We start from the raw sequence: 22226 nt of genomic DNA, 5'->3' as shown, positions 1-22226 counted from the left end.
TTGACAATTACTTCTCCTTGTGATGGGTTGGATTTGTAATGTTTGCAGGATATTTGCAGTTGTGCTAAGTGTTCAGAGTGTGTAAATATGGTTAAATTATGTTATGCTATGATAAATGACGCTTGAAGCTGGTAAAAAAAGACTGTCTCAAAACAGTGGCATTTTCCCTTGCCTTTACCTCTGTACTTGGAGGGAAAACAATGCTGAGTAACTACATATTATTTTTACTTACTTTATTAAAGCCCTTCCTGGAAAAGTGATGTTGGTATCATTTTTTTTTTTTAAAAAAAAAACAATAAAAAAACCTCTTATGAGCCAAATTCACTTGAAAATACACATGTGTAACTTAAAATTAATGTCATTAGCTTCAACGGGAGCTGAATAGACCTGTCTGGGAACAATCTAGGGCTCTAACAAGAACCACCAATGCTACTTGTGGGCACTGTGTCATGAAAGTTTGCAGTGTGATGGAGACAATGCTTGTCCAAAAGCTCTTTCAGAGTATCTCTTTCGCTGTGGTTCAGCACTCATAAGCTGAACCCTAAGAGAAGAAAGCTCAGGATTTCTGCTAGCCTGATGAGCTTAGCAATGCTTAACATTGCCAAGAGTAGTTCCAACTGGGTTTCAGCTAGCATCAGTATATCCAGGCTGGTTTTCCTTTCGCTAAGGCTTTCAGCTATGACCAGAAATTGAGGGTCCACAGAACAGAAAGAAAAGGGGGAGGGGAGGAGCACAAAATGCTCACAGTATATTTTTATACATATTTACAGAAGGAAGAGCTGTGCTATCCAAACTTGAGCTTTCCCCATGGATGAGTCAAACATAACGTTTCATCCCAGCGAAGGCACAGAGAACATCTCAATGCACAGAAACATTTCTACACAGGAAAGGGTCTGGGAGATATTGACCCCACTTTGGGTAATTATGATCATCTCCTTCCTGGGTTTTTGTGAAAATGGAATTGTCCTCTGGTGCCTCTGCTTCCAGATCAAAAGAAACCCATTCACTGCGTACATCACACACCTGTCCATTGCCGATATCTCCTTACTGCTTTGTACCTTTATTCTGTCAATTGAGTACATTGCTGGGTTTGGATTCGCGTATGGTTTTTACTATTATATAACCACCACACTATCTATTGTCTTCCTTCTTGGATATAATACTGGTCTCTATCTCCTGACAGCCATAAGTATTGAGAGGTGTCTGTCTATTGTTTACCCCATCTGGTACCGATGCCACCGGTCACAGCACCAATCGGCAATTGTCTGTGCAATTCTGTGGACTCTGTCTTTTCTAATGACGGTAGCCGAATACTTAACATGCAAAGATGATTCAATGAAGGAACAATTCGACAATGGCAACCATTGCCAAGCACTGCTCGTCTTCACATGGATCCTGACTTTCATGATCTTCATTCCTCTAATGATTCTGTCCAGCCTGATCTTGGTTATCAGGATTCATCGTAACTCCCTGAGACCTCATTCATCAAAGCTCTACATCATCATTGTGGCCACGGTCATTGTCTTCCTCATCTTTGCCATGCCTATGAGGCTGTTGTATCTTCTGAATTACCACCACTGGTCGTCTTTGCTCAGCCAGCAGAACCATGTCACCGTTGTTCTCTCCACAGTTAACAGTAGCATCAACCCCCTTGTTTACTTCTTCGTAGGAAGCAGCAAGAAGAAGAGGTTCAAGGAGAGCCTCAAAGTGGTTCTTAGTAGAGCACTTGCTGATGGGTTGCGGCCGAGAAGCCAGGAAGTTGGCATGAGTTTGGATATAGCTGAAACAATTTTCTAATTGGAATTATTTTCTAATAATTGGACTTGAAAGGTTTAGTAAACCACTGCAAAACTAAAAGTATTTGTCTTCCGTAGAATGTAAAAAGTAGTGGTGAAATGGTACTATTAACTTTGGTGGTTGAGCAATGGAAAAATATGGACTAGAATAAAGTTAACTTTTATATGTATTTTCTTAATTATTCAAACACATGCTACATCCTGATGTGACTATGTCAGTCAAAGATACCACAGTGGAAAAGAGACAGGCCAACAGAGAATACAAAAAAAGGACACTGAAATATGTTATAAATAGTGTGACATTTATACAAGCACTGAGCACCCATAAATGCTATTGAAGTCATCAGGGCCTGTGTGTATTTGCATTTTTAAAAGTCAAACCCCCTAAACACAGGATTTACGTTACATCCTGGGATTTAGTTTCAACTGTTTCCAGCTTGTTTAATTGCACAAAAGAGCTGCTCCCGGGGGGAAACAGAGGAAGAAATCCACGTATGAGAGTAAGTCCCCATACATACCCAAGAACATATGGTGTAGCTTTGGTCTAAGCAAGACGTTTAAGTATATATTAAATGGTCAAGTTCCTCTGTGGTTAAGAGTCTACTTCAGAGTCTGTTTTCAAAGTATATGTTGTGTAATTTCTAGTGACATCAGCATTCCTCTGAGTCCTTGGATAATTTGGTACCTGGCACACAGGAGTAGCTGGAAATATAGGGATGTGGTCAACTCACAAAGGGCTCTTGCTCTAATTCTGTTGGGGCTGGCTTATCCCCAAAATGTCTGTGTTCCTGCAGGATTAGTTATTCAAAGACTCAATGAGAAAGTCAGTCCCAACACTTGCTGTCCCAGCCACTTAGTATTTAGTTGTTCTCTGGAGAATATATATTCCCTGTATGTTGTGTTTGTTTTATAACAATCAGTTTTGGATAAACAGAAAAAAAGAAAGGTGCTTCACACAGTGCACAACTAGGGCTACACCGCAGCCACACTGTTCCAGATGACTGCCCTCTTCTGTCGTGCACAAGGGTATCAGGGCAGGTGTTTTGTAGAGTTTATTTCCCAGGGCCACTCACCCAGCTACAGTCAAGCTGCAGAGCACAGAAGAAAAAGGCAAGCAGAGGATGGGCCTATGTCAGATTTATCACATGGACAGAGAATATGGGGGGTCTGGGCAGTGAGAGAGCTGTGGCACTTTCAAAAGAGATGTCTGGGAGTTGCATTTGCTTCTGGTCCCTATGGAACTCCAGATTCAGCAGGAACTGAAACCTCCTGCCACAGGCAGAAGCAGCATCTTCAGCTTCCCGCCAAGTTTCCATTGGCACACTTAATAGCTAACTGGGGAAAGAAAAATACAACCTACCCCTCCTTTGTTGAAAGACTGCCAGTCCTAGAACAAGGAAGATGGTAGGTTAAGACTGAGGACTGGATGGGAATTCACATAGAGAAGAGATCTCAGAAGGATAAATATTCCTTCTATGCATGTGCTCCTTTCTCCTTACATTGAAGTGTTGCAGTATGTCATTGCAGAAAAGACTCAGGAAAAGGAAGAGGTTACCCTTATATCTTCCTAATTCCCTCACTCCATCAAAAACTGTATCTATGACAGCCCCTCTACTTGTCCCAGTTTTTGTCTTTGAAACTCCAGTCCCAGGCTAGCCACCTCTATTGATTCAGGTGGGAGACGAGTGTAGTCTGCTTCTTTCTTAGGGCAGTTTCCTACGGTACTACTGGAACAACAAATCAGCAGAGTAGCTCCACGTTGCCGATGCTGAGTACAGGATATGGCAAGCAGGTCTGTAAGAGACCCTAGGAGGGTCATGGGGAATGAGCGTGTGTGATGTCCACGCACACGTGGCATTTGTGTGAATGCACCTGCTGGGGGCTGGTCGGGGAATTTTTCCACACTGATACATACTGTCAACTGGCATATTAGGGTCGATCTAGCCCAGAAAAAAAACTTTAGACTCTTCTCTAAAGCCATGCCCTACCCTTACCACATGGAGAACCAGAGAAAGGGGAAAGCTGCAGGAAACATGTTCAAAACATGCTTCCACTGTAACCACGCATGTAACCCAGTTCTCTCAAAGTGATTCGGTTGAATCAAGGCATGTTACTTAGACTGCTTGAACATCCCCAGATTATTATGACAGGTTTGGGTTAAGGATGAGTATGCATGCAGCCAGGGTGGTAGATCTGAAGAGGCAATAATATGCAGCAGGGCGATTTGGATGTTCATGAGCTGAATAGGTGCTCTAGTGCTTTTAGCTTCTTACCCCTTAGCACTTGTGTCTGGCCATGTCCTCAAATGTTTCAGAGTTTGGACAACTGTCCATAGATCAGTTCACAGAGCAGACAAAATTAACATTCAGCGAGATGAACATCCAGAAGTCTGAGTAAGAACGAACAGCTAGCAGTTGAAAAATGATTAATGTTTCCCCGTCCACAGATAAAAATATCTTAGGGATGTTCTTTGTTCTTTATCACAGCACCTGATGACTCTTCTCTGTGCAGACAGGCTGCAGTACAAGGGGAACTGATAAGCACATTATGATTAAAAAAACAACAGGGAAAACGTGACACTTCATTTGTTGCACAACAAGAATGTAATTCTCCACCAGCTTACATTTTTAAAAATGATTTGCATCTGTGGGAGAGGGTGAAATAACCCTGTGGATCAGGTGGTGTTAATAAGCACTTTGCAGTACTGCAGAACAGGAAAGATTGTCTTGTGGGTAATGTACTAGCCATGGAGTTTAGACATGTGGGTTCTGTTTTAATGCAGTCATGGCATCTAATTTTTCTGTCCCTCCATTTCCTGCCTATAAAATGAGGATTATATTATTTTGTTTCCAGTGTTGTGCCTTCACATTTACTCTACAGACACTTCAGAACAGCAGCTATGTCTTGATTGTCTCTTGTAATGTCCAGGGCAAAAAGGACTTAATTTTGCTGTGTAGTCAAGACAAGGAATATTCAGGGAAGAAATGCCCAGTATATTAGTTAGTTTATTAAAACTCTCTTTACCACAATCCTGTTCTAACTGATACTAATGAATGTTGTGAGATATAAGAGTGTGGTCAGAAATGCAGAAAGTTACTTGCCTTGGCATAGCACAGAGGTTTTTTGCTGTTGTATCTACTCCCTGGGTGGAGAGGATGACATAGGGCAGGTTGCTATACGCGTTCGGGCCCAAAACAATGCAGTGAGTTTGTGCGGCAGCTTTCCTCTGTAACTCAAGCACTTTGTGAATGATCCTTGTGACAGGGAGGGCAGACGGGTGAGGAAGAAGATACTAGTCAGTTTACGTCTAGCCTGGAGCTCAGCCTGGGAAATCCTCAAAAGGAAGCTAAAATACTTGCTAGTTGTGCTGGTTGCTGACATAGAACCCCCCTCTTGCTCCCTTTCCTAACATAAGAACAATCTACAAGTGCACAGGATTTCCTGATGTAATGCCTTGGGTCACTTCTGAGGGGAGGATAGGAGAGACAGTTCAATTGCAGGGTCTTCCAAAGAATCCTAGACAGATGTCCAGCAAGGTCCTAGGTAATTTCATCCTCCAGGAGCCTGGGATGCTTGGCTCTGTACGCACCTGGGAGAGCCTCCTTCCCAAGTCCTCCCACTCTGCCAGTCTCAGGGGGAGGGTGATCCACACACTGGGTTTTGTGAGCAGGGAGATTCAGTACAAGGGATCGCATATGACTCTTCGAGTTCCTCACATCCTGGATGCCTGAAGAGATGGTGCCTGGAGAGACTGTTTGAATCCTTAGTGACTTTCACCCTCAATATTCTGCAATCCTTTCCCTGCACTGCTTTTTTAACCTGCCAATACCCACAGCCCTTAGCCTGTTATGCTAGACGTAGACTATGTACTCCAGTCCTGGTGGTGGGGTGTACTGTCCTTTGGTACCCCCAGTGGGTATCTGGGTGAAACCTAGTTGGGTGCCCAGCTCTCCTTCCCCAGCAGAAATGCCAGCTTCCCAGAAGAAATGCCAGCTGCTGCCTGCACCTTTCAGTTACTCCTTTAGTTTAAGCGGTGGTATTCATAGCTTGCTGATGTTGCAGTGATGATATGGGTCAGAAGAGGGTATTCTCAGATAGTACCTAGGTCAAGGGAAAGCAGAAAATTGGTGTGAGCTTGCATGCAACTGCCATACTATGCTGCCTGGCATGTGTGTACTTTGCTGCTTCTCTTCCTAACTCCATGCAGAAATCACTTATTCAAATCCACTCCTTGGGACTTCTGGCTACCTATGCAACAGAAAGGCCAGTTTGCTTTCCATTTGGTTGCCCAGGTGCTTATGTGATTGTCCACATGCAATTATTTTGCTTTTCCAGTTTACTCCTACAAACCTAAAAGATGAAGCACAAGGATCCATATTCAAAGAAAAGTACTGAGGAGCAAAACTCTAAATTCAGGAAGAGGTACTGAAATAAAGTAGCCTGCACAATTCTAATACTTCTGCCTTGCACATAATAATTCAATTTTTAATTATATTATTACAACCTATTTTTTTCCAAACTGGACTCTTGCCTCATTAAATACACAGACTGGACCTGCTGCAGGTAAAGTATTTCTAGAATCCTTTCCATTGTTTCAGAAATATGGAGAGGAGAGGAAAGGAGAGGAAGTGGACATGGTAGTGTCCGTCTGGCCCCAAATCCTATCCCCAGCAGTGGTCACAAGCAGATGCCTAGAGAGAAGAAGAAACAGGACAAACACATAACACACTTCTTTCTCATCCTCTCCAAGCTTTCAACAGTTATCAGCTCAGAAACTTCCCAGTCTAGAAATCTTTTTATTTGGTAACTTTCAATGGACTTCTCTTTGATAAATACATCTGACCTCCACTGGAGGCCATACAAGTTTTTTATGTCTACAACACTCTTTCACAGCTTAATTAAATGTTTCCTGAAAAATATCCTCCCTTAGGTAGTTTTAAGCTGCCACCACCTAGATCTTTTAATGCCCTTAATTCTTGTATTGGAAAAAACTCATGAACAAGAACAATCTATTCTGATCAACCTGTCTGTGCCACTTGGGATTAAACAGATTTCTCTTGTACCTCCCAAAAGCTATTTCCCCTTCAACTTCCTTCTTTAAAAATAAATCACCATGCTTTTAAGAAGCTCCTTTATTGACACTGAGTACAATTGTCCATGATTTTGTCACTCCTGCAGGGATCTGGATATATTATAGAAGCTACTGTGCAGCAATGTTTTCACAGTGGCATTTGAACCAGGTCCTATAATGCTACTTAGTCAAGTCAGGGGATGCTTTTCTCCTCACCAGCCCCTGCACCAGCCATGGAGAGTCACTGACTATCTGAAGCAGCTGCCTTGGCCCACACTTTGACATGACAGTCACTTTACTGTGAGGTAGCCCCTGCCTTGCATTACTGCCCCATGCACTGCCTTCAGAGCATCTTTGACCTCCCTCAGCACCTTGGCTGGGCAGTTGGTGATGCAGAAAACAACAACAAAATTTTTTTCTTTTCCGACTGAAATGTTAGTCCATAGGTTTGAAATCTAGACTAACATGTTAATTTGTTACATTGTTACTAACATGTAAATTTGTTTTTTATCCCAATCTTTCTCCAATTTGCTGTAATTATTCTATGACTAACACTGTCTACTTATATTTCCTGTATAGTTTGTACCTTAGTATTTCATGGTCACCTTGAAGGTTTGTCCTCAGTGGTAGGAGAAATAAATTCTTACTTGGATTCTAGTATTCTAACACCACTAAGAAACTAATTTTGGGGTTTGGGTTTGTTTTGTGTTTTTTTGGGTTGTTTTTTTTTTTTTGAGCTGCACACAAAGTGTCTCTGGAATAGCAGTTAACTTTAAGTATTGATCCCTTTAAGAATTTACTTTATGACAAATATGGGCCTTCACAGTTGGACAGTATAGCAAATAAATGGTAATTCTAATAATAAAAAGTAACAGATTGTTGAGGTAAAGAATAAATTAAAATATTTATAGAAGCAAGTATTTTTATGTACAAAGAGTCTACGAAGAGATGTAGAACTTTTAACAGCTATGTGCAGAAGATGGAGTGAACACCCTGGTGCCACTGTTCTATCTCAGAAGAAAAAAAATTTGCTTAAATGCATTGGAGGAGGGTGCTTTATGCTCTATGTTGTCTTTGGTCTACCTGGATTTATTTTTTGACTCAAAGAGTGACATATGTGTTTCAGATATAACTTTTAAATGTTATTTATAGGAAAAAAGTTCTCTTTATTACGCGTGAAGATTTTCAGATGAACACATACCCTAAGGTCACTGAAAATACTCAATTACATGGTATAGCAAAGTGTAATTATTTTGGTGAAAATAAATATATACAACCAGTTATTTTTGTTTTGAGTAATTTTGATAATTTTTCCCCTGGGCAAGGCCTAGAAGGGACCTGCCCCTAGCCAAGGGACAGGCTGGGCCAGTCAGACCAGTGTCGGAGCAATGAACAATGTCCCTATTGCTAACCATGGCATCGCTGAGGTCCTCTGTAAATATAGCTCTGTTCGCTAACTATATTCTTTATTATCAGCTCTCTTTTGACTCATTTATCTGTTAGCATACATCTTTTTGACCACAACACTGGCCTCTGTTTCTTAGGAGCCTTCAGTGCTGAGAAACTTTTATCTGTACTTTTCCCTGTCTGGGAAGGTCCCAAAGCATCATTCAGCCACTACATGTGCCATCCTGTGGGTTCTTCCTTGCTTAACCCCTACAGCAGAAGACTTTAAGCCTACAGCACAGCTGTGTTAAGTCCTTAGGCAGTCACAGCAAAATATATGCCATGCATCTCTCATCTTTCTATCCATCCTGAGTTTCCTGCTGTGTACTCTGCTCATACTTCCCTCCAGTCTGATCCTTAGCATAAGACTTGTAAAATTGCAGAGACCGGATGCCTCCTACCCTGTCTACTCAGAGTTGCTGCAACCATTACTTTCTTCTCTTGGTCATGTTCATGAGATTGTGTCCCTCCTGTAGCATTTGGATAACAAAACACTGCCAAGAGGATTGAACAAACTTTCAGTACTGTTGCCTATCATCAAACACAGTATCAGTCTCCTCATTATTGCTTTGTGTGAAGCGCCAAGCAGAAAAGACGCAGAAAATCCCTCCAAGTAGTTTTACTGAAGGCTTCAAAGACAAATAAGTGCTAGCACATCAGAAACCAGCAGCTCCTCCAACACCTATTTGGGAGCCCATGCTCTGAGTCTGGAATGCACATTAGAACATTGCGAAGGTGAAAGTTAAGGCAAATAATACACAAAGAAAACTATTTTCTCTCTTGTGTGGCACAAACCTTCCATCCTATTTTGGGACAGAACATACATGATATTTCCTACTACTACTTTATTTCAGCTGCTAAGGAAATAACTGTCATGAACTATCAGTATTTATCACTGGTAAATCTTCCATCACAGTTTTTATTCACTTCAGTAAGGGTGAACTGTAAGATTTTTCTTTCCCATGATAACATTTATTATACCTTTAAATTTTGTGTCAGTACCTCAGAAAATGCCAGCAAACTCTTCAAGACAGTTGTCATTCCATGTCGATCTGACGCATATTTCTTAGCACATTCACATTCATAGCTACATGTGTTCTGTCCATTTAACTCAGGTTCTGACTGAAAAAAGGTAAGGAAAATCCGGATTACTTCCACTGACTCAGGTGGAGATATTACCAACTCAAAACAGTGCAGTTTGGAGATATTTTTCCTGTCTTGTGATCTACATGGCAATCCATTATTATAATCTAATGTGAATCTTTAATTGAACCATTTCTACAATATTGTTATTTGGCATTAATCCTGTAATGACTTAACCAGGCCTTCATATATACATTGCTATTGCTACTTAATTTTCTTTACCCTATCTTCTTCAGCAACTTGTGAATATAATACATACAGGGAAATGTGGTATCTATTATCAAAGAAACAGATTGTTACTTCTCTTCTAAATGAGTTTATATGTAACCTTATCTCTTATTCTTCTACTTCAGATATCTTAAAATGGTTTACAGACATATGTAATGGAAGTAAAATGCATATGTAGAAGACATTTAATATTGATCTAAACATATTTATGAATGTGGCTATGAAAACAAAAGTGTATACATGAACAGAATATATAAATATATTTTAGCAAGACAGGGCGATAGCAGAATCAACTGAATAATGTATGCCACATATTTTAGCCCTCCACAAATAGCACATTATGCAAGAAATGTCTTGCATAGCTACTTTCCCCTGAGATGAATATAAAGAAAGAAAAAGTAGATTGAGCCTTGATTCTTTAAACAAAACCAGTTTGGTAATTTCTCTGCTGTGTATGAAGTCTCTTAATATTTAAGTGTGATGCTGATGATGGCATTTTCATTTTAGTCTCCTTCAGTTACAAGGGAAAGAGAAGCCACACTACGCAGAGCCAGGAAAAAAGGAGAAATTTATCAGCTATCTTATGACAATCAAGATGCAACAGATGGCAACTTATTGCCATATATAGCACTAACAAATTAGGTGAAGTAACTACTGAATTAAAAAAAGCATCTTATTGTCTCAGAATAAACATACAACATGGTGGAGCAGTAAGTCTTCCAGACGTAAGAAGTTTCATTTATTCACTTCAGCTCCACAAGAGACACCTGCAGGCTTTTGCCACGGCAAGTGGTCTTTATATATTTTGTACCAGCTTGCACTTCTTGCAGCAGAGGAACCACAACTGTTTTCAGCTATGGTAGGTGAGGGAGCATTATCACATCCTTTTGTGCTGAGCTGCAACTAACCATGAGGTAACCATGTTACAGATGAGGTCCCAGCTGCATGAAAGGGAAACACTTCATCTCCAGAATTTAAAAAGTGATTGGAAAGATCAAGTCACTGGAGAGTAAAACATGATAGATTATCATATTTGGAAAGAGATGGTGCTATTTTTGGAGTACATGGGTAATGACAACATATAGCAGCCTGGGAGCTTGCTGACAAATCTAAGTCAGGAGCAGAATAGAGGGAACTGTCAGAAAATAATTCTGAAATAACAAATACATTTGGAGACACTTTCATTTCCAAAGCCTGCCTCGCAAGTGGGGGCTGTGTTTAGTACCACCACACTTACATCTGCTGGTCTGACAGAATGCTCTCTGGGAACACAGTGAGGTCAGAAAGAACAGGTTTGTGCTGTGTGCCCGTCTGGTATCGGCACAGGTCAGAGAACCCCAAAGGATGGTGGCTAGCTCAGAGATGGCCACAAAGAGAAAAGCTTCTGGGACAACAGACCGAAGTGTGAAGAGCAACACTGAAGTAGAAGTGCCCAGGACTGGGTAACAAGGTTTAAAGCACTGAACAGTCTTTCACTCTACATTTACTGTCTTGGTAAGGTGCTTTGAGGTTAAATTGTTTGTGATAAATTTCTAGTAGGTACTTCAAATGAAACAGGATTAGCAGAGAAATCAAATCATATTACTGTGACATAAAGAAGTTGTGCTAGTGAAATTTCATTGACTACCAATGAAAGTGCCATTGGTTTACTCTGGTGAAGTGATTTATATTTTACAGTTCTTGCTCTGCTTAGTGCAAGTCCACCGAGTAACCTATGCCCTAGCTGGTGAATCAGATCCTTCACCATTATAACACTGAGTTGTCACCCAAGCAAAAATAGCCAAGAGTCATATTTCTTGAAAGCTAGACCAAAGATGTGAAAAGAGACAGAGGAATACAAAAAAGCTGCTATAGACTTGCCTAGGCAATGACTCAAGAACGGCCTTGACTAGGGCCATCTCCTAAGCTACAGTACAGAACAGGGCCCTTTTTAGTGCATACACCACATACAGCATGTAAGGACCTTCCCAACAAGACAAAGATTTCAAATAAAGTCAACGTGTTTAGACCAAGTTGGTATCCTTTTACAGTTTCCTTGAACAATATCAGCTAGGTTAGGAAATGTCACTAATTATCTCTCTAACTGCATTGGGAAGCCTAAACCTAAGTCTGAGAAACAAGATCATCAGACACGGTTTTTCTCAACAGTCTGACTTTAATTTGTTATAAAGCAGGATGACTCATCATAACAAATCAGGAGGTAACCCTTATCAAGAGCTTGCCTTTGAGAACTGCTAGAGGGAAAGAAATACGGAAAAGTATTAGTGGAACAGAAAAGGAAGGAAAAGGAGTAGAAAGAATTAGAGAACTGATGGAAGACTGAATGAGCAGCAAAAAGAACAAGGAACATTCAGAAATAATGGAAATGGGTGCAAGATTAGGAAGACTAAAGTTTAGGTTTAGCAAGCAAGAAAAAGGGAAAGACGAGAGAACCACCAGGTAAGCAGTGCCTCTGTGCTTTCTGAAGAACAGTACAGCTCCATGCAAGAGCTTTATGAAGTTTTCACAAAGTACAAAAACATTATTACTTTATTATAGTGTAGCTTACAGACAGCTAGAAATAAACTGTCCAAACCTCACAAAAGAAAGAATTTCCCACAATCCAATATAAAACCAGCTCTGGATTCTGAAAGAGTTTTTGTTCCTGTTTTTTGAAAAGGCAAAGATCAGATACGAGTGTTAAGGGAACAGAACTGAGAGTAACAGTAGAAACAATCTGCCTCTCAGCCAGCCTGCACTGCACAGCTGCTACTGGCCACATGAAGCAAGACTGTGAATCAGAAGAACATGAAATGATGTGACATTTGACACCTGGCAAGTTGTAAGGAAGAATCCTAAAGGCCCAATATATTCATCACCTATTCATGATATGCTGCCTACTGAAAACCATTCATAACTTGGAAGTTTCAGCATGAGTTTCAGGTGTACTGGGATTTACTGCAACTTAACTAGCAGTCGTCATGCTGAGCCTCTGCTGAAGAAAAGGAAAAGGTAAGACTAGGAGATTTCATTTCAGAATATTTTAGCACTGTGCCATGCTAGCCAGTTAGCCGAGATGACACTATCATTAAACATGGGTGGTAAATATTTAAATTATTATTTATAAACGATACTCAGAATGAAACATTCCTGCCTACTTGCAGAACGTAGTTTAGGATACAAAAATGACTGTTGCATAGCTCCCACCAATTTTTATTCCTGTAGATAGCTTTAAACATGGGAGAAATTCCATGGATCTTGAGAGAACCACTGGATCCCCCAGATTATAAAAGTTAAGGAAAATATACAGGAAATGGAAACAGTCACAGGATTGAAATCTGCAAACTTTTACTTTATAATTCTATTTTAAAGGTATTTGTATTTACAATGTATATTTCAGTATTTCTGCAGCTCCATGGCTACCCTTGCTGTGTTGCAACTTTGATTCATTGTTAGGTTGATGCATATGTATTAGTACTGCAGATGAAAGCAGAATTTCTGGGTTTTTTTCCTGTCCAACTGGGATTTTTTCCTGACATTTCAATGTCTTTCTTTCTTGTTAGGTAGTTGTTCACATACTTTTCTCTGTATGCAAAGAAACTGCTCTGAAGTCTCTGAGCCTTGTGCAAATATAGGGGCCTACACATAGAAAGCAGTATGCAGAATGAAGAATGTAAGTCGTATGAACTCCTTCATTCTTTTGTCAGTAAACCACTGAATTAGCTCTTATCAGATAACTGAAATTACCTGTTTCTGCACTGCCAGGCCCTGACATTGCAGATCTTTATACTCAATGTCAGCAAGGTGAGCAGCCATGTTGTCTTTAGTGGAGTCACATGCTTAAATGTATACAAAATTTGTGTCAGGAATAAAGCTCTCTTTGCAGAAACTCAAGTAGATGATGGAATCAGAAGCTACAGTATGTCTGTCTGCACTGCTGTCTGCAGTGAACTTTTTGGTCATTACATTTTTAATTCAGCTTGGTAAGCAGAGACAGAATTTACCAGTAAGTCTTAGGTATTTGCACTGTTCTGTCTAGAGTGAGTGATGCTGGTACTGCCAGCAGATCAGTAAAGTTTAAAAGACATAAACGCAGAAATAATAGACTTGGTATTCCTTTTGTCTACTGCTTTTGTCTTCTTGTGAGCCTTTGAGTTTGTGTCATCAAGCTTGTCTTTAAATTATACAGGCCGGAGTCTTAAAAGCAGACAACAGGGAACTTTGGGTAATCAGATTTTGAGCTTTACGGAATCCACTGAAGGCTAAAAAAAAAAAAAAAAGAAAAGAGCAAGAGTTTGCAATAATCCATCATATAGTAATAGAAAACTGCCAAGGATAACAGCACTTACCCAGTCCTTTTCATTAATTTTTTTCTTAGGTTCTGAACAAAGATTGATTATTGTTTCATGTAACAACTCTCTTTCCAGCACAAAGATTGAAGGTCTTCCTCTCTTCGTCAGCTGAGAACATTGCTGTTAGGTTACGCTGTGATACCTCTAAAAGCTAAGTTGCCACTACAGGTTAACAGGCCAACAGATATGGTCCATTTCTTTACCCGCTTTCTCTTCCTGCTTTGCACTTGTAGCAGGATTCATTGCTTCACCAAGATGCTACAATTGCTAAACCAGCAGAAAACTATTCCTTTTTTTTTTCAGCAGGTGATTTTTTTCTGTTGGACCAATGAGTTGAATTTTGCTGAGCAGCTTTACACAAGTACCAGCACATCTTGTGCAAGCATACAGGTAGAGGGGACTGGGGGCTGAAGCTGTGTGGCAGCTGGGAACAACTGTCTTGACTTGAGCTGTAACTTCTGGCTTCTCTGGTCGCATAAAATTTTGCAGGAACTAAAGTTGATCATACTGGGGGCCTCCTCCCCCTGCAGCACCAGCTGTGCCTTCCTCTCCCCCTTTGTGAGCTTGTGTCAGTGTTTGTGCAATGAGCCAAGTAAGTCAGGCAACTAGTACAGCTTAAAACTTACACAGAGCAATGAAAATAATGTTAGCTTTCAGCCACATCAGCACCTTTAGCCAGCTGACTGCCCTGCTGCAGAACTAATGTTACTGAAAACAAGGGAAGTGGAATATGTAACTGATGGAAAGCAGGAGGAAAGGAGCAGATCACGGCAGCCTGGAATCAGGCTAAACTGCCATAGAGGCAGATCTTCAGTGCTGTCTTACTCCTTTGGATGCTAGGGAACAGGGCAAGAAAACCAGAAACTATTTCAGTTGTAGGCTTTTTGCATTTCTTTCTGCAAATGACTTCTGTAAAGCATTCCTAGTTTGTGAACAGAATTTCTTCATACAAGCAACACAGCTGTTTAAAGAGCGTTAATTTCTAGTTTCTTTTATTCTCCCCACTGTTCCTGCTCTCAAAGGTGCTTTTCTTAGCTGCAGTTTCATAAAAATTACATGCCAAGTCCCACTTCTGAATCTTAAGCACTGTGTAGTTAAAATTTCCTAAATCCCAGAAATAATCCATTATACAAACTCTGGGCCAGCTGGCTCTTCTGAGGAGCCTAGGAGGCAGAGGTGGTAGGACAGTATGTTCCACCTCCCCCTGACAAGGCCGCTGCCTTGCAAAAGCCCCTTCACGCCTTCAGTTTGAAACGGGGAGGATTTCCACACCGTGCCAGCTTTCCTGCCGTAGTAGTAATCCTATATATATAATATATATAACGGCGTCCCTGTGATTGCCTCCATCCCTAATGGCTTTAGTTTCCCGGTCTCTCCCAACACTTCACAGCACATTTTGAGTAACTGAAACCCCGCACCGCACAGCGTGTCTCCCGCTCGGCCACCACGGCACGCCCCACAGGGTGAAACGCTGCACACCCCGCGCCCCCCAAAGGGCTGCCCGCCGCCGGGCACAGCGCAAGGCCCCGAATCCCCTTCCCGGCAGCTGCCAGCGGGGCCCGACGCCGGCGTGCCCCGGGAGGGATGACCCGTCCCCGCAGCCGCCCGTGCGGCAGCCGAGGAGGGCGGCGGGGCTGAGGCAGGCGCGGGGGACGCTGAGGGAGGGCATCCTGCTTCCCGGGAGCGGGCAGCGGGGGCGCCGCACGCTGCCGGCCCTCACGCACCCGCCCGCCTCACGGGCCGGGGCGCGGCGCAGCGCTGAGCCCGCGTAACCGGCGCGCCGGGCACGTGCGGGGCCGGGGGTGGGGTGCGGGTGTGGGGGGCGGCGGGAGGCTCCGCCCACCCCGCGGCAGCCGAGGGGGGGCGCATCATGTGAGCGCCGCGCCCGCACATGACGGCGGTCACATGACCGGGAGGCGGGCGCGGTGGTCACATGACGTCCCGCTGGTCGCCGGCGCCGCCTGACGTCCCGGGGCAGCCGCGTCCGCTCGGCCCGGCCCGGCCTGCGCCCATGGCACCCGCCGCTCCCCGGACGGCGCCTCCGCGGCCCCGCGCCGCCGCGCTCGGCCCGCTCCTCCTCGTCCTCCTGGCGCTGCCCCTGCGGCCGGGGGCAGGCAGCGGGGCCGCCGCGGCCCTCAGCGACTTTTACCGGGACCTGTGCAGGTGGGCGGCGGGGGGCAGCCGGTGGGACGGGGCGGCTGGCGAGGGGGCTCCCGCGGGGAGCGGCTGTAGCCGGCGGAGCGCGGGGGGTGGGGGTCTCCCGGCGCCCGTGCTCGCCCCTGCCCTCCGCGGGGCCGCGTGCGAGCGAGCGGGGCGTGCGGGAGCCCAGCCCGGGGGCTCGGCGGGGCGAGCCCGGTGCTCGGGGCGGCCCGAGTGGGGCTGTTGGCCGCTTGGTCCGGCGTGGGTCGGGCCGGGGAGCGCTGCCGGCGGCGGGGCGGGCGGCTGTTCGCGGGCTGAAGAGCGAGCCTGGTCCGCGGCGATGGGGGGGCCGTGGGGCTGCGGGAGCCGCTTCAAGGGGCGGCGGGCCGGGGGAGCCGGCGGCGCCCAGCTGCCCCCCGGGGACCTCGTGGTGTGGGACTCCGTGGGCACGGCAGGTCCGCAGGTGAGAGGCTGCGGAGACTTGCTCTGTCGGAGTCGCCTGTGGTCAGGACTCCTGGGTTGTGCCACTGTGTCTGTTCTAGTGTGGAAACACCCAAAGTGGTTTGGAAGGGGCGTCACTTGGGAGTCGCCTTTTTGGTAAGGATATCGCCAAATGCCGTTAAGTTACCTACAGGTGAGTTAAGAAGGCTTTGAGAAACGAGAAGTGCTATGTGGAAGTGGCACCACTCTTCATGGTTTGGCATGTTCTTGCTCTGATTCAGCCATGAACTGAGTCTGGCAACAGTGTCTTCCCAGTCTGTGACTTTAGCCAGAGGAGGCGGTACAGGAGTAGCCCCCTCAATCGAGGGCACTGGGCAGGCACCGATGTGACATGGTGGTTGTAGCGCTGAGGGCAGAGGCTGGGTCACTGGAAGGAATGGGCTTTCCTCGTAGTGGAATCTGGGGTATGATCCTCTTAAATAATGAAAAAGGGAAGAAGTAGGTTTGCTTGCAAAATAAACCCCTTAGAGTGGCAAAAATGACCTTGTGAGGTGACCACCCTAATTGTAGAATTGAGCCAGAGATGAGAAACTTGTGTGGCTCCTGGAAAGAATTTAACTCCTCTGACTCTAATGATTTTTTTTTTTTTTGTAAAAACCCTCCTGCCCTAACTGGTTTGATTGTCAAACAGTTCCCGTTTTGAGAATAGCATTAAATCCCGTCAATGTCTATCTTGGTATTGTTTGCAACTACAGGAGTATTTGGGAGTGCCATCGGGAGACTGTGCAGTCTCCTTTTGGATGCAAATGAATTCAGTTAGTTTTCCTTTATTACCAGCAAGCGAAAAATAAATTGTGAATAGATAGCACAATCAGCAGGTCTCCTTTTAAGACGGTCTGCTTCAAAAACGTGTACTTGCTATTGTGCCATTGTGGGAAAAACTGCTTTGAAGGGATTAGACCTACTAATCTAAAATGGATAAAGGAAAAAAGGACTTGTAGTCTGACAGGTGGGAAGACCCCAGGGAGATTGGTGATGAAGTGTCATCCCAGGCACAGTTGTGGAAAAGCTACCAAGTGAGGGGTGATGCAGTTAGGTAATTCAGATGCACTGCTGGCTGGTGTCTGAGCCAAACGATACAACATGAGTGTGCAGAACAAGTCCCTGACCAACCTATTTTTGTCATTGCCTCAAAACAAGGTTTGAATTTCTTTTACAAGTGTTATGAAAACAGTGTCCTGATTGTGTGGCTGGTGAAGCTGCAGCAGCTTCTGTCTGGTGTGGGAATGTCAAAAGATGGGCAAGGAGGGCAAATGTTGGGCATTAGAAAAGGTGCTGACTCTCCTCTGAAAGACTAGAATGATACCCAGGTTAGGAAAGCTGTCTTGCAGGAAGAGGGAAAGGTGTCAAAACAGTTTTGCACAAGAACTGCGGCATGGGGCTACTTAAACTTGAGTTAGTGGTTTTCATTGCTTGTTTTGTGTACTGCTGCTGTACATAGTGCTGGTATGCTTGGACAGTCTGGGAGAAGAAGACAAGCTTTTGTTCTCTGAAACTTTTTCTAATGTCATGGATTGTAGTAACTGGTTTTGTCATGCTTTCTTCTTTGTTCCTTTGTACTCCGACAGCTGACCGTGCTGTTGTGTGACTTGCAATTGGAATTCTCTTTTTATCTTTTGTGTAGAGAGGTCTCCAGGTTTGCTGCTCCTGGATTGTATGAGCACCTCGGAAAGGATACAGGGAACTGGCTGGATATAGGAAGCTACTAGCCAGTTTGGCCTATTGTCCTGTTTTTCTTTCTTCCCCATACATCTTTCATGTGACAACACAGGAGAAACAAATTCTGGAGTTAATTTTGTGAACTGTTCTTTAACTCAATCTACTTGAAAAACAAAAGAAAGCTAGACAATTTGGCTTCACCTTCCATGTAACATCAGGGAAGTTACTGTAAAACCTTCCTTCCCCTGTGAAAAAATGGCAGGAAATGTTTCAAGTGTGATGGTAGAGCAGCAAATACCAGCTGCCTCCTCTGCATGCTCTTTTGCCTGATAATCTACCCTGGATGAGAGATGATTTGATGACAGGTAATGTTTTTGCCCCCTTGCAAGGGTAGGAGTTTGTGTATGAGTTCTATAACTTTTGGGCTGGTGAGTGGAAGGAAAACTCCTCCGACTACTGTACATCACAGAATTGCTATTATGAAGAATTTCCAACTTTGGTGGTATTAAGTTGACTTTACATTTAATGTTATAGTTTTTAATAATGCAACTCCTACAGTTGACTGTATGTATGTACAGTTCTATTCATTCAAACACTGTCTCTTCAGCTGTTGTTGTGAAACCACAGTTGTGCTCTTGTGGGCCACTGGAAGCCCTGGCTTTAGTGTTCAGCTTAGCCTCGGTGAAGAAGCACGTGCTGAGGACAGACAGGTGACCTTTAGGTGAACTGCTCAGCTCTATTAAGTGCTTTGACATATTTAACTGGGAGATGTCATAAATAAGTAATTACTGGTCTTATTTGCATACGTGCGTGGTTGCTTCACATGCCTGGGAAGCTGCCATTATAATGGTTTGAATGTGATTTCTCAGCACATGGGCTTCCTTATAGCTCTTGCGCACTTGAACTTCAAAATGCTATCCTTTTTCTTAAGCAGTCTGTAAAATGATGTAGTAGGTGTGGTTTAGTGTAGCATGAAAGACCAGATGTCTTTCAGATGGAGAAAGCTGAACAGCTTGTGGTGTAACTGTAAGGCTATTACACACGATGCATATGGAAGAACGCTTGCCTGAAGACATGCAGTGTTAGTGTTACGTGATGGTTGGAAAAGGTGACGGAGCTAAGTATGAATAGGGGTGCATTAAAAAGCTCTTGAAGCATAGTGATAGCTCTGTACCATGTGCCATTCAAGCTCTCATTTTCTGTAAGGAGAGCTTGCTGTGGCGTAGAAGTTTCTTTACATATTTGTGCTAAAATGTTAGCCACATTTAATAGTTTAATCTCTGCAGTGTTCTGATAGCTGAGGAATTGCTGGGTGCAAACTTGTGTGGATGAATAATCTCATATGGATTCCAACTCTGTGGTTGTAGGTTGCCTTGTGTCTGTGCCGAGTTGTGTGTGTAACACTCTTTAAGCAAAACGAGCCAGTTCAATGCAGTCCCCAGAGACCAAACTTGTGTTTCTTTGTCGGTACACTTTACAGCTGTTTGGAGCAGAGTGTGCTGCTCTTCCTGGCAGTTATCCCTTGGGTAAGAGCTTGAAAACCAAAAACCTGAATGTGGTTATGAGAATGGTAGCAATAGTCTTTCTGGTGCTCTGTTGCACTTGAAGTGGTTCACTAGTCCTCAGACCTCAAAGCGGCTCTGGCGTGGGGATGCATGTGCTGTGACAGCCGTTAGCCACCTGCATCTTGTCTGACTTTGGTGCCTGCGCTACTGATTCACAAGGTAAAATACACTTGCTTTTTCCTTTCCTGTGTTATTTTTCTATGAGTTGCTCTTTGCTTTGTTAAAAAAAAAATGCAGAGCACTCTTTTGATCTTACGACTTTCTGAAAAGTAGTTTAATTTTCTTTTTCATGCTGTTGCTTCGGTCTCTAAAACACAAAGTTAGGTATCTGGAAAGGCTGACCTGCAGGCAAGGTTATTCCCTGTCACTCGTTGGGACCTTGCTTGCACAACTGCTTTCAACAGTGGCCTGGGTTGGCGCTGCTTGCAGCAGTAGATCCTCCCTGCTTGCCTGCCTGCTGCTGGTGCACGGCCAGCAACCGCTGCGAGCCAGACTAGGAGCTGGCCAGGCTCAGTCCCCTCTCCACACACATGCGCATGCACCTGTTGTTTTTGCCGAGTTAATTTTGAGAGAGGGCAATCCCTGTGTCCAGCTTGTGTCAGGCACTGGGGCCAGCAACATGAAGGGGGGGGAGAGGAGGAGAGCCTGCCCTCGGTGGATTTATGTGGGTGTATGTTTCAGGCGTTTAACTGTGGTATAGTCCACGGTTGGGTTTATCTGGAAACAGGGGTCATGTTGTGAGTTCAGTAAAAATAAATGTTTGACTGTTTTGATCAAGGCAGATGCTATGTTTGAGCTCAGATCTTGAACTGCACCAGAAGTGGCTGCTTGAATGGGGTCGTCTGCGAGGCAGCAGCTGTATTGAGCTCCCTGGATAGAGTGTGCATCACATCCCACCCCATGACCAAGGCTCCTGCTTTTTAAAGCTGCTGGTATAACAGCTCCCTAAACTAGTTCAACTACATTGAATCTGGTATGGCTTAAGCCCTTCAGACAAGATAATTTTGGCTGGACCTGGTGAGGGGATAATTGCATGAGGCATCACTGCTGGTGGAGGTGAGTGCTGAGCAGCTGGAGGAAGCCAGTCTGCGTGGTGATGCCATAGTCAGGATGGGCGATGCCATTGCCAACAGACAATTTCTATTACAGGATGCAGTGGAGAGGTCAGCTTTTATCTTATTGGAAAGTGGAGCACAAGCAACTTGAAACTATTCCCAGGCACTGATTTAATGCCAAAAGTCTTACTTGTGAGAGAAACAATTCTTGCTTTTACTGTGAAATTGTATTTTGCATGTCTCTGAGAACAGCTGCTTAGGCTGCATCCAGCCTGCTGTTACTCCCTGCCTGCTCCTCCCACCCATTAGGAAGAAGAAAAAAAGTCCTGTGAACTTCCTTGAAAGTAATACTACTCTGAAACTGCATTAGATTTTCATTTTTGGGTGCCACCGAAGTTGTGGTTTGGAACATGATTAAATGTGGGATTTCTTATTTCCTTTCTGTGGACTGTTTTGAAGGACACCCCAGCCTTCCCTGTCCAGCAGCCTGTGAAAGGGCAGAGAGAAGGGCTGGCTCCAGTGACTGCTTTGCTTCGGTTCTGTAAGCTGCTAATCTTGTTTGTCTTTTCTGGTGTGTGGGTGAACTGACTTGAAGATGTTGATTTCCTCTGTTTCATAACATGGAAAGCAAACCCCTTAATCTCTCGGAGAGTGATAATTCCAGTGTGTGAAGGACTTGGATTCTCATTCAGTTCACAGACAGATTTTAACTTGCAAGTTCTCAAAAAAAGGATAAACAAACCAAACCTGTGCTGAAGAACACTGGCTTGATAAAAAATTTTGTACCTTAGTATTGAATGTTACCTTTTTGTTTTTCAAAACCAGTCAAAAAAGAGAGTACTGGAGCCCTTGAGATTTTTCCTTGAAATGCTAACTTTCTGGGCCTTCGTTGTGAAGAAATTGTGTTTTGATTGAAATGCATTTTCTTCTGGAGGTAAAACTGGCTTTAGTTTTAATATCTTGAAGCTAGAGTCAGGGTTCTTCTCTTTTTTTTTTTTTTTTTGTCTTGTCAGGCTTTTCTCCTGTAGCTGAACTTTGGTTATTCTGTACTGTCGTTTAATTCTCATCATCATCCTGCATTGGGATTGTCTTTATCCACTTTAGAAATACAATAAAATAGCTCAGAGAACTAATCAGTATGATTGTAAAATGTCAGTTCTACCTGCTTATGAGGAAAGAATAATGTCAAGTGTTTGCCTAGGATTGAGACATAGTCCTTGAATCTGATGAAAAAATAATTCTGTTGGTGTTTTGGGTATGACTCAGTACCTGGTAAGTTATTTTTTGAGGCT

At 43.6% G+C, this 22226-nt stretch overlaps 2 protein-coding genes across 2 annotated transcripts in view; both read left to right on the top strand.

The window, feature by feature from the left end:
• The first annotated feature begins 807 nt into the window (after positions 1–807).
• On the top strand, positions 808–1797 carry MAS1 (MAS1 proto-oncogene, G protein-coupled receptor). Its single transcript, XM_040599424.1, has one exon. The coding sequence runs from the start codon at positions 808–810 to the stop codon at positions 1795–1797; it is 990 nt and encodes a 329-aa protein (XP_040455358.1).
• A 14214-nt stretch (positions 1798–16011) lies between these two features.
• The window catches only part of IGF2R (insulin like growth factor 2 receptor), a 60752-nt gene continuing 54537 nt past the window's right edge, over positions 16012–22226 (top strand). The window contains exon 1 of the mRNA XM_040599324.1: positions 16012–16178. Within this exon, the coding sequence (XP_040455258.1) occupies positions 16027–16178 (152 nt within the window). The 5' untranslated portion in view covers positions 16012–16026. The remainder of the gene's footprint in view (positions 16179–22226) is intronic.

Source organism: Falco naumanni, chromosome 6, assembly GCF_017639655.2.
Source record: "Falco naumanni isolate bFalNau1 chromosome 6, bFalNau1.pat, whole genome shotgun sequence".
Taxonomy (NCBI): domain Eukaryota; kingdom Metazoa; phylum Chordata; class Aves; order Falconiformes; family Falconidae; genus Falco; species Falco naumanni.
Note: the sequence above shows the minus strand (reverse complement) of the source record. Positions and strands in the feature narration are given on the sequence as shown.